The sequence below is a fragment of the Cyanistes caeruleus genome, chromosome 7 (genome assembly GCF_971803275.1).
Source record: "Cyanistes caeruleus chromosome 7, bCyaCae1.hap1.1, whole genome shotgun sequence".
In the NCBI taxonomy this organism is placed as follows: domain Eukaryota; kingdom Metazoa; phylum Chordata; class Aves; order Passeriformes; family Paridae; genus Cyanistes; species Cyanistes caeruleus.
This window is the reverse complement of record NC_141707.1, coordinates 27,146,118-27,159,092: the sequence shown is the minus strand read 5'-3', so window position 1 is coordinate 27,159,092 and position 12,975 is coordinate 27,146,118. Positions and strand designations below refer to the sequence as shown.

At 44.4% G+C, this 12,975-nt stretch overlaps 1 protein-coding gene across 2 annotated transcripts in view; it reads right to left on the bottom strand.

Annotated features, from left to right (window-relative positions):
- MARCHF4 (membrane associated ring-CH-type finger 4) overlaps positions 1–12,317 on the bottom strand; it is a 94,886-nt gene extending 82,569 nt beyond the window's left edge. The window contains exon 1 of one of the 2 annotated variants that reach the window (XM_086897938.1): positions 11,489–12,317. In XM_086897938.1, the coding sequence (XP_086754064.1) occupies positions 11,489–11,947 (459 nt within the window). In that variant the 5' untranslated portion in view covers positions 11,948–12,317. The remainder of the gene's footprint in view (positions 1–11,488) is intronic. The other variant, XM_023930465.2, reaches the window with a different exon arrangement.
- Between the last annotated feature and the right edge of the window lie 658 nt (positions 12,318–12,975).

Sequence of the window (12,975 nt, the reverse complement as noted above, 5' to 3'; positions counted from 1 at the left end):
GAGAGAATTTTTTTCATATGTATTTAAACATATCTAGGGACAGGTTTTGAACACCTTTCAAGGCAAATAAGCCTCTGAAGCCAGAATGAGTCTCTGAAAACAGAAAGTAAAAATGGCCTGTAGAAGGGAGAATTACTGTAAGATTCCAGAAAGCAGCAATTTTAACAGAATGTTTTTGTTTGTTATAAAGACACTAATGGCTGTTTTGATAGTAATAAGACAATGTATAATAAATTTCTGCTATATTGTATATTTTTAGAGATTCCTGATCTTTCAAAATCTGCTTCTGTAAAGTTGAAAACCTTAGTTACAGATCTCTTTTTGCTCATCCTTTCGTTCAATTTTAACAAAAATGGTTCTTGCTCCATCAAGGTTTTCTACAACCAATAAAGACTCAGGTTTGAAATAGAATCACCTCCTTGAGGTTTAGCGATTATTGTATCAAGAAGTTTCCTGGCTATGACAAAGAGAAATTACTAAGCTTTTGCTATTATTAGTAATGTTTGTTCTCATTCTTCAGGCTATAGATGGGCAGGTATTTTCCCTTGGTATTTATCTAACTACCATTACACAAATCTCAGCCCTTGTCCAAATCCACACTGAGGAGTTAGAGCAGATATTTAATCCTTTCTTTTGCACAGCTCCTCCTAAAATCACTGTAAAAGCTAAGGGAAGATCTTGTTGCTATCTTCAGCCACCTTCTTGGTACAGTAAGAAAGCCAGACTCTTCTCAAAGGTATGTGGTTACAAGAGGAAACAGATACAATTTGAAACACAATGAATTATGATTATAAATCAAAAACAACCCCCCCATGTTTTTACCACAAGGGAGGTAAAATTTGGTGTCCAGAGACATGAGTAGAATAACTGTCCTTGGAGTTATCTGCTCTGGATATCTAGAGATCTGACTTGGTCAGATCTGCTTGAGTAGAAGTAGAATAAGATGATCTCCTGAGGCTCCCTAAAATCCTAAAATATTCTGAGGTTGTGTGATTTTGTTTGACCTGAGTTGTAACTCAGAATTGTCACCATCACCTGACATTTGTGCTGAATGCCTGAGCACACTTCAGATAGATGAAGCTCATGTCTGGCATCACCAAGAAAAAGATGAGAGAGGAAATCTCATGAATAGCTGCAGGATGGGAAGGCCAAGAACTCTCCCGCAGGTTTCACATGTCTTTGGTAAGGGCAAGAAATAGATCATAAGGAGTGGGAAAGAGAATAACAATGGCAGATGGGCCAGGTCATGACAGTTTAGCAAGCTGGACTTTATGGAGGAGTCCTCACTTCGGGCTATGGGGGCTCTAAAAATATTTTTCTTAGAAATTATGTAGCCATCCTGTCTATGAAGAAAATTTTCCAGATGTGGGTTAAATGTAGGTGACAGCACTTCTGCTCTCATATGTCAAAGGAGGCTATGAACTGGCTTTTTCCTAACTAGCTGAATCTCATGAGTGTTTTTCCAGGCTGAAAGTTTCTTTCTTTTAATCTGACGTGGAATAAAACTGTCTTCAAACAAGGAACTTTTTCCATGAGGGAAATCTTCTCTGCCAGCTAGCCCAAGGGTTTTTGAAGTTGGTTTCTAAGGATGCGCACCGTACACAGTTCTTTCTGTGACAGAAAAGACAAAAGTTGATATGCAAAGACAGTTTCAGTTCTCTGTTTCCCCAGATTTTCTCCTTGGGCACTGCAACAATTTCCCATTGCTGGAGATCTGAAAACCAAGAAGAGATATTTCTTCTCTAGTCCTTGCACAGCTATTAAGCTTCAAGCAGGAATTTCATTGAGGGAACTTCACTGCTATTACAGAGAGGTTCAGACTAGACTAACCCAGTAACTCCCTCTGGCCTTTAATCTTGTAAGAATGCCTGCCTTTTCAATGTTAAGGAAATGTTGGGGGTTTATGTCCTAAGATGTGAACTCTGTAGGGCACGAAAAGCCTTTGCTTCACTTCTTGGTGCAATTCCTGACATATTGACATCCTGTAAAGGTTACCATCATATTAAAATAAAGAATAGTCAGGAGGCCAGAAGCACCCATAACTCTACTTCTGCCTCTCATAGTCGCTCTTTAATTACTTAACTGTGATTTCTCACTGATACAGTATTTTATTATTACCTACTTTTCTTGAATGCTCATCTGATCCATCTTAATGTTCTTTTAATATCACTTGGAATGGGATAATAATATTCTTGTACTTCTCTGGCACCTTAAGCCCTGACAGGTCCTAGTGTGCTTAACAAGGAGAAAAAGGAAAGGGAAGTGCTTAATTCATCAGACAGTGCAAGGTTGTGCAAGACATCAGACAGAGAAGAAGACCCAATAAAACTAAAAGCACTGGGGTGTTTGGAGGGGCAGGTTTAGCCCATGGCCCTGTACTAGCAGGAAGTGCAAACCATCCACTGAGCTTTAGTTCAGCACCTGCAGGAAATTGCCAGGGTAGGTGCTGATGTGATGTGGGTGAAGTGCCAGCAGGATTCCTGCACGCTGATGCTGTGTGTTATATCTTCAACAGATCCTTCCACTTGGCTTTTTTTAGCTCTCCCAAACACTGAGAACTGGAGTAAAAAACTACACAGGATCTATCTGGGTAAGGGCAGGCAACACTAAAGGGTGTGGAGATGCCCATGGAAATTCTTGGAAAACCACTTCTTTCATCGAGATACCAGTCTTGAAAAAGAAGGCGAGCTTCTTAGTTTTGACCCCACTGAAGCAGGACAATGGCTGTGCTGGAAAATTGGAGAGGATCACAGAAATAAAGCAAGAAATGAGGATCTGAGCAAGTGTCTGTGCAACCCTGGGAAAAGCAAATGAACACGATTACACAGCTGGGATAGGAGAGAAAATAAGTTCAAGCTGGGCATAGGGTTAATGCCCCAAGTGACAGTGCTAGCACAAGAAGGTACTAGGAGGAAATGTGAACCACCCAATCCATAAAGTGATTGAAGAAGCAGGAAAGAAGTGGGTGGTGTGGGCAACATTTCAACCAGGATTGGCTAGAGGCCCTAATCTGTCAGGAAAATCATATTCAGCCTTGCTGAGAGTGGCTTCAATTGGGGCAGAGAGCAGACGCCTGAACTGAAGTAATGAGGATCCATTCACTCTTCTTCCACGTGTTTATAAGTGGGCAATGACAGGAGCAGCCCCAGCCGTAAGTCTTACCTATGGCTGTCATGGGATCCTTAAAGAAAAGCACAACTGCTCCTCCTGACTTTTCCTTCCAGCTCTCCTCAGAAGGAAAGGCAGAAGAACTCAAGACATTAATGATCTGAAGATTCAACTGAGCTAATGCTTACTGCATCTGCAGGCCCTCCTGAAAGGGGCTGCTGCTGGGGATAAATGGATGCAATTCAGTGAGGCCAAATGCAGCTCCTCTGCCAACTGCACAGAGCCAGTGTGGAGGACTGGCCAAGAAGCAGCTCTGATGGGCAAGGAGATCATGAGTAACAATCAATAATCATCTGCTGTCCCCTAAATAAATGAATAAATAAAGAGAGCAAACATTAGCTTGGAATGGATGATTTCTGCTACCTGCTAAACAGGATTCAAAACCTTTCTGCCAGCTCCACACTGACAAGGATTTAGCTGGATAATTGTTTCCAGTGTATTTATAGCAAAATATGGACCATTCGGTAAGGGTAACAGCAAGGATGATTAGTAGTCTAGAAAACACATCATAAAAGCAAAGGCAGAATTGGGATTGTTTGGCCTAGAGAAGAAGTGTTATGGCTTCAGTTGTCACTTAAACTTGTAAAATCCTGAAGGATGAATTTTCACTACATTTACATGCAACTACTGGAAAATACCTTCAGTTGCTTACTTCTTGGAAAAAAAAAAGAGCAAGAAGAAATGAGCAGCAGCAGGAAAGATGGGTGGGTTCTCCAACTATGCCCATCCTTAAGAACTGGTTAGATTATCCTCAGTCAGGATTTTGGACAGCAGATCTCTTGAGGCCTGGGCACTGCCCCATGCTTGGGCATGATCTGTGCACACATTAATAAACAGAAGCTAAACCTACACAGTACCAGAGGTTATAATGGCAGTCCCAAGGAATGACCTGACAGAGGCTGCAAATGGTGAGGGCAAACAGCTCCAAATACTTAGTGCACTGCAAACCTTAGAGATGCCTCTAGCACTGATCTCTTGGCTAATGGCACATACTGTTTGCATGGGAAAGGTGACCTCATAGCCTTACCTTAAACATGAACACAATCCAGCAGTCCTTGGTAACCTTCTGCTAAGAGCAACATGGCAAAGAAATCACACAGACCATAGCTGTCCTCGACCTCCAAACTGGTTCAATATCAAGTTTATTTTCTCTCTCTTCTGCAAATTGTTTTGCATATGTCTATGACTCCATGGATGTCTGACAGCCCAGTTCTCCAACCAAAATGGATGTTCCCTACAACGCTACTCTACAGAGGAGACAAAACTTTCTCAGGGATCCCCATACTCTATGGGATTTACAGAGTTTTCCCCAAGTACAGCCTGGTTCCTACGATAAACACAAGGTACTAGATGTAGGAAATAGTAATATGTAACCCCTTTTTTTTTTGGTATCATTCTCCCATTCTGTACCATCCCATCCCTCACTCCCCACCCAGGGAAGCAAGTTAAGTTTGTGTGACTGTTGGGGGTGATGTCACCAGTGTTCAAGCTGTACAGAGAGGAGCCTTGGGTTTGATGGTACACAGGCCATGGGAGAACCTGTGCAGATGGGTGGGACCAAGCTCTGATGTGTCAATTTGCTTTGGCCAAGAAGAAAAGAAGGAAGAGGAGGTGAGAGAAAACCACTCACGAGTGTAAAGAACAAGAAATGACATGACAGAAGATACGTGAGATTTTCAGTATAGGGGCCTTGTCACTGGAACCAGTCTGCCCACCATGATTTTGCCTTGTCTCATCACTTTTCAGAGGGCCATGGGCACAGTCCATTTATTATTTACATAGGTTTCCAGGTCCTGCTGTTTCTTTCTTCACCAGAGGAAGGTCATCACTCATCACTCTCCGCTGCCAACAGTGTAATCTGTTCTACTGTAACCAGTGATAAATCAGAAAATGATAAAAGGTAGGTTGTGAAAAGATGGGGGAAGGTAAGCAAGTCTTCAACATCAAGCAATTCATTTTAGGTAAGCAATTCTTATTAACAAAAGAAAAGGAGAAAGAGAAAAAGTTAACAAGCTATTCTGTAAGTCTGGTTTCCCATGGAAACCATATCATGATGGGGTTATTCTTTTTTTGTCTAATGGGATACACGTTCCTATTACAGCTGGTGCTCCATCTGAAGCTCTGTCCTCCATGGACTCTACAGTGTCTAGCACAGACAATGTTATAATCTCTCCCTCAGCAGGACATTTCTAGCTTCCCTCTTCTTCATCCAGCTAGTTTTCATGAAAGCATAAAGGAATTTAATGCCTTTCAGATCTCCACTCTCTGCCAGATGTGGCCGACATTAGTCAGTAGGTTTAGAGAAGGGTTGGTGAGCATAATCTGAAACAGCTAACACCATCACACAGCTTTACTCCTTTGGCAACCAGATAATAAAAGGATGATGGGATGGTCACAGATATGGACTAATAACAATTACAGTGCATCTTATTGTCTTACTGAAGGGCCAGGAGGAATGGAGATGTGCAGCAGGCACATAGGACACAGTATCACAGATTTCTGGCACAACAGTTTCTGACTTCTGGACTGGGCCAGCCCTAAATGGAAAAACACCAATGTGAGCAAAAGGCTGCCACAGAGGAGGCCCTTGCTGGGAATGAATTTTTGGTTGAAAGACAACCTGAATGCAATTCAGTTTTGTACGAACAGAGCCGTTCCAGAAGCAAGTGTTGCCTTTGTGGAAATAACAGTGACTCTACAGATGCAAACAATGGAGCTACATGCTTTTGCATTGCTTGTTCTGTCACTAACTGACATCAGCCACTGTTAATCATGGCCTGAAATGTATATTTAAGAAACAGTGACACAAACATAGACAAGTTCCTTCATGAAGCCTTTTATACAGGGAAAAGTGAAAGAAAAGAAAAACTGCTGCACAGGCTAGCTAGTGGCACTGAAATAAATGGGTCAGGCATCAGAGTTTCAGCAGGCACAAAAGGTGAAAACCTTGTCTTCCGGAGCAATTAAAAGTCAATGGGATTAGTGGTTTTCACTATTATTTATAGAAACCCCGCTGTGTGCACAACATTATTGAAATACAGGGGTCAGGTCCCTGCTACTGGATGCCTACACTTTCGCTGTTGAAGTTAATGGGAGCTTTGCCAATCAACTCTGTGGCAACAGCAACTAAATCTAAAATAGATGACATCCTGGGCTCCATTCAGTTGATGGCTGAAGCAAAGCTTTGCCAAAGCCAATACTGTTCTGCCTGCACAGTACAGATTTTATCCTGGGACAGGTGAAACAGGAGAGGTAGGTATACAGGTGTTAAGTTTCAAAGATGGAAAAGCAGAGAGATTGACTGAATATCATAGGAAGCATCCTCTCTTCCCTTCTATCATAAATTACAATATATAGACTGAATCTAAACGGCTGCATTCCAGTATCTCTTATTCTTCAGTTTTACCTGGACTGGCTGTTTTCTAATGATCAAGTACTTCTAACATCAAGTAAATGAATCCTGTAGGAACACAACTATGAAAAGGACATGATGGGAAGCCTGCACTGTCATGTGATTCGACATGTTTGAAAACAGTGTCCTGATGGTGTAACCAGTTTGGATAGACTCTGTGAAGTAAGTACCAGCATCTATATTTGCAAGTTTTCTGGGCTTTGGACATGCTTGTGATACTGGTTGCACAGTTGTTTCTTCTTCCACTCGTTCATTATCATACTTGTACCCTGAATTCTGACTCAGACTGCCTCTTTTCCTCTTTGTCTCACTCTAGTACTTAATTTTCCTCAATCTTGCAACGTTGCAAATCAGAAATCAGGCATCCCAGACACCTCTTCCACTCCTCTGTGCTGCTGAGAGACCAGTCTGTACAGCAGCAATATTTCCCAACCTTAGCTCATGCCTCCTCTGCAGACCTTACCATGCAAGGAACAGGTGATGCTTTTTGCTCATGTTTGTACCAGGAAAGGGTTGAGATTCTCAGTAGCTATTTCAGGTAACACATGCATATGACCAGCCCTTCAATGGTACTGACCCTTCCCTGATCCTACACAGGATGTTGGATCCCCAAGAATGTGTGTTAGTCCAGGATGAGTAATTTGGGGTCACTTTAATTCTAGGGAATTCCTGAACATGGTGGGTGCCTACACACTGAAGACATTACTTTACATGAGAATGAAATCCAGACATGAACCTGCAGGGGTGGATCTCACTGGTCAGGCACAGGAGGCTGGTGAGCTGTGGGGAAAGACAGCAGATCCAGGGCCCTGCTCCTACTCACTCTTTCCCTGATCTCCAGATTGGCTTCAGATGTGAAACATGAATTTTACATGCTTCATGCAAGAAATGTTATCGTTATAGTCCTTCATTAAACTTTAGCTCTTTCTTTGTCCTTCAGCAAAGAGCTCCACAGCCCAGTTACATATCACCTAGAAATGCATGTCTTAATACCCATTATTGTGGTCTTCCCTTCCAATTTTCTTGAAGATCTTCATGTTCTCATATTAAGGAGCTGGTGTCCCAAAAATCTAGCAGGAAATTTGGTGAGAAGAATATTCTTCATCCAAGCATTTCTATTGAATACTGAACTAAGTCCAAGCTATCAACCTGCAGGTAAGAGCCCACTGTCTGTTCTCTCTGATCTTCCATAGCCAACCAAATCTACCACTACTGACTTTTGCAATCTCCACCTTTCCAGCAAAAAAGAGAAAGAGAAACACAGATTGAAAATGATAGGTAAGAAAAGATGTGCGCAGACTCTAACTGACACTATAACAAGTGAACCTTGAAACATATGGCTTTCCAAATCATCTCAGTTTCATTTAAGAATGTTTCGCTATTTATTTTTGGCACAGCTAGCACCACTTCTGAGATCCTAAACTCCACAGTACTGCTAACTCCTTGTGACGTGGGCAAACAGTTTATCCCCTGATGCGAGGGGACTTTTCACCCATGTCTTTTTCTGCTAATCCCCATGACTTGCTTTCAGCTTGGAACCATACCAAATACTGTAAAACATTTGTGAGAGAGGAGCTCATCTTAGTTTCTTTCTCTTGCAGAAGGTTGTCGAAGATCCAGGAAAGCAGACAAAATTCTGCAAACACTAAGCATTAACCAAAAAAGAAGAAAATACTCCAGCATTTTTCCTCCTCACTTTCTCCCCAGAGCTTTGCCGCTCAATCCAGGATCTCGGAACTTGCTGACACAATGGTGGCAGGACGTTCAGTCATTGAAACCTTTGAAAATGCCGAGCAAGTCCCTGAAAGGAAATGCCATTCCCAAGAGCTGAGTTCAGTCCCCCAGCTTCCATGATGTTGAGCTCTCATTTTCAAGGAAAGCAGCTGCCTTTTTCAGCTGTCAGACTTGAGCAAAGTTTGCTCTTCATGCCCTCAAAACACAAGCTAGATGCTGTGATCCCCTGGTCATCAGATCCACTCTTTTCTTGCTCACATCCCTGGTTTCTCTTGACTAACACGCAAGGATCAGAACAGTTTCACAATAATGAGCTTTCCTCCTTCCTATGGTCCTCAGTACATTTTTAAATGAAAGAATCAGCTTACCCTTAAGAGCCACAAACCAACATGAGCAGCCTAAGATATAAGCAGTTCAGTAGCCTGAAGTATCATGCATGTTGGGAAATCAAAAAATTTAAAGCAAAAATCCCTACCAATTTTATTTTGCATTAGATATCAAATAAAACCTACTTGCGAAGCCAGATTACTAAACCTTTTTGGCTGCTGTTTTAGTTGGGATTTTTTTATATCAAAACAGGATTAAAACATCTTTTGGAGACTCACTGTCATTTTATCTGAGTAAATAAGCTTAGAGTGCCTAACAGCCAATTTATAATGAAGACTTTTGTTCTTGTTACTGTGATGCAGCCCTGCAGATTTGCCCACAGCTGCAGCAAATTCAGATGGTTTTGACAGGTAAATAAAATACTGTTTAGATCTGTCATTGTTATTAATCTGCAGAGTAAAGAACTAGCAATTATATTTTGTTTCCAAGCAGATAAATTTTCATTATGATCTTGGCAGGGGTGGTATAGAATAATGTGCATCTATGACTTCTACAGTTGTGAGGGTCCATAACATGAAGAGTCTTTGGTCAGCTGTTGAGTTGTAAAACAAATAGGAAATAAAGGCTAAACCAGTAATAAACACCATAACAAAAAGGAACAAGGAATGTGGGATTTAGCCATGTTGGAGTTTTATTGAGATAAGCTCCAAATAAACTAAACTGCAGGTCTTGACATCAGCTGCACCAATTCAGTGCTCAGTTATTCTGAACTGTATGTCCAGGAAGCTGTGTCAGGATCTGACTGTGCTTTAAAACCCCACAGTTTGGGCCTCCATAATGACTTGTGCTTCCCAGCTGCTGCAGGGACAAAAGGTTTCAAATACTCCTCAGGCAATGCAGGTGAACAAAAAATTATTTGTGGAATAAGGTACTGCTCAAGGATGAGTAGCAGAATCCAGCTGCAAATATCTTATTGCATTGGTCAGAAACTGTGAGAATCAAAAAGATAAATCCCGGTGAAAGTCTTATGAGATGCCAGTCACGTCTGCTCAGCTCCTCATTCAGGTAGGCTGGCAGATGGTCAGCAAATAGTCTCACTTTTACAATGCAACCTACACTGGTTTTCAGTGTGGAAATTAGCATCCAATTATTTTCAAGCATTAATGTTCTCCAAGGAAGCAAGCTATCTCTATTTTCATTCTGCTTAGGTTCTATTTGCTCTGACACATAAGCCAATCTCGCAGGTGCTACGTCTTGTGTACACAGGCAGAATGGCAAGCCAGGGAAGAGTACTAGAAATGTGGAATAATGCAAATTGCCAGGAAGTGAATTGCATGGCTTCCAACTTTTAGAAGAGATGAGGACAAGACAAGCAAGCGAAGAAGGTGTACAGTATCTCCAAAAAGAATTATTTCCTCCGCTCCCATCTGAAAGTCTATGGTGAAAACTGTGTTTCACAGCTATCTGCCAGCTGCATAAACCATTAGAGAAGGCTACAGTCCATGGAGCACTGAGCTGTGACCCATGGAACCCTTGGTGTGACACATCCAGCAGGGTTGTGGATATTGGGATAGGTTGGTGGCAGGTCCCAAGGCAGGGTGCTTCCAAGGAAGCATGGAAGCCCATTCCCTACTTTCCTGCATCCATCGCCACCATCCTCAAACCAACATAACAGAAGGCAAAATCACTGCATTACAGATGCAGGCAACTTTGGGAAAGGCAGGATGTGTGCCAGAGCATGGCTGCTTTCAAATGAGAACTGGTTTTCTCCTCAGCAGAGCACACAGGTCCATGAAGGAGAAAGAACACCTGGGGTAAAACTCATTTTGCATAAGATTTCACCTTACATGCCACAATCTGTGTCCAAAATGGAAATAGTCAAGTTGAACTTTGCAACCCTTTCTCATACAAGGATCCCCTGTTATGACAGGTAATGGAATTACCCTGGGTAATAATGGTTATCTGCACATATGGGCTTGATCCCAGAAGCAGAGGTCTGCAGCCCTCCTTGCACCTGCAAACTGTGTCATGTTAGGTACAAATGCTGCTGGGTACATCACTGTAAGTAAGTTGCCAGCCTGAAAATACATGAGATGCATTTAATTGTCATTAAATATGGAGAATAATGCTCCAGGGTGGCATCTTCTATTCTAACATGGTTGTATTTGTTTTATTCTCCTGTGTGGTGGAGGAAAACTTCACTGGCTTAACCTCAGTCTGTACCATGGAGTATCTCAAGGCTGCGGCTCCAGCAGGTACAATTGTAGCCAGCCGTGTTCCTCCTGCAGATAGTGCTACTGGGAGCACGGGAGCAGTGGAGCATCCGCACAGTTCCTACTAGCCATCCCCTGGGAAACACTGAAGTGGGGTTGCCTCCTGCCACGTGTTTGGTACAGACTGTAGTTGTATTTTTAAAAGCAAAGGGCACATTAAACTCCTCCTTTGCATCACTTTTGGAATCACCGCAACTGGGTATCCACAAAGCACCAAACAGCCTCCCTCGCTGAGATGTGCTCCGCTCCATGAAGGTGTCAGCGTGTCCCTCCTCCCATGCCAGAGCCGTACGGCTCTGAGGCTGGACATGAGCTCCCGGGACAAGGCTGCCGGGAAGCAGAAAAGGATGGAGCACGCTTCCACCCCACTCCTCCCTGGGAAACACTACCGATGAGCAAAATCTGGAGCCCCGGGCCTGGGCAGAAGGCAGAGCCCCTCTGGATTTGGGGTCCTGTTCCGGGCAGCAGGGACACCCCCTCAAGCAGCAGGCCCCGGGTCCCTCAGGCTGGAGCATCTCTGCCACCGGGCCCGTCGCGGCCCCCACCCCAGCGCCCACCGCCCTCGGCCGCTCACCTGCTCGGGCCCCTGGAAGCAGATCCTGCAGAGCGGGGTGCGGATGCCGCTGTCGACGCTGCTGCCCAGCGAGTAGCGGTCCTCGGCCTTGCCCTTGCCGAAGTCATCCGAGGAGGTGCTGCTGGGCAGGGAGGCGGGCGGCTCCCCGGCGGGGCTGCCCCACTCCTCGGCGGCCGGGCTGCCCGCGCCGCCGCCGCCGCCCGCCGCCCGCCAGCCGGGCCCGCGCCCCCCGGGCGGTGCGGCCCCCGCCGCCGCCTCTGCGCCGCCGGGCATGGGGAGCGGCGGCGGCGGGGAGGGCGGCGGCGGCGCGGGGGGTCTCCGCAGCAGGAAGACCTTCAGGTCATTGAAGAGCATGCGGCAGCGGCACTTGAGGAGGCCTTGGTTTCGCAACATCTGTCTCGGACGGAGGAGCCCGCAGCAGCAGTAGCAGAAAATGCCCGCGCCGGGTGGTATTAACATGTGCCTTTCCTTGGCAGGCGGGCACGGGGGAAAGAAAAGGGCAGGAGCCGGGCGGCCCGCGGCCGGGGGGGCTCCGCGGCGGCCGCAGTGCCGGGGGGGCTGCGCTGGCCGCCGGGGAACGCACAAAAGCAGAGCCGGAGGGCGAGGGGGCGAAGTCCCCGGCAACCCGCTGCAACCCGGCGGGGACGGCAATTGAAAAAAAAAATCCACACCAGAAAAAAACCCGACCCTGTGCTGCCGAGGGATCCTTTCCCCCCCTCCACAAGTTTGCTTAGAAATCAGCGGGAGGAGGAAATAAATCTCCCACGCCCGAGGGTCCAGGGGCGCAGGCGGCGGTCTCGGGAGAAAGCCCCCGATGAGCTCTCGCAACTCCTAAGCCTGTAAAAAAGAAGGGTCCACGTCTCCGGTGGGTGTGGGGAGGAGGGAGAATATGGTTCTCTCGACAGTATTTGGCATCTCAAGTAATTTTCCTTTTTCTTCTATTTTATAATGATTTTTTTTTTTCAATTAAAAAATAAAACCCGATCACACGAATCCCGGTGTGCATCCAGACAAAATAGCAGCTGGTCTGGCTATCAAAATGCAAAATTGGTAGCTGTTGTTATTATCAAAATTGCCTCTTTGACAAAAAAGACCTTCACATTGTTTGTGGGAAAACACCCTACGTTTTAAACACTGTACTCCCAGGTGGCTTCAGATTTTACCGTAGCCTTTGAAAGATTTCATTGTAAATATTAAAAGTCCGGAAAGAAATAATTAGCATTCAATGATCTTAATCCCAGATGTACTGAGACAAATATATTTTTATATATATAATATATATATTATATATATTTTATATATATTTATATATTCTGACCTTCTCTATTCCAGCAGCTGTCTGGACCACACAGAAATAAAATCAGAGCGAAATTGATGAGGGAAGGCGGCTGTATTATTCCCTAAGCTGTTACCATCCTGGACCAAAAACCCACGTCGAAATCGGATCTATTCTTCGCATGTAATTGACCGGGGAAACGTGGATCTTA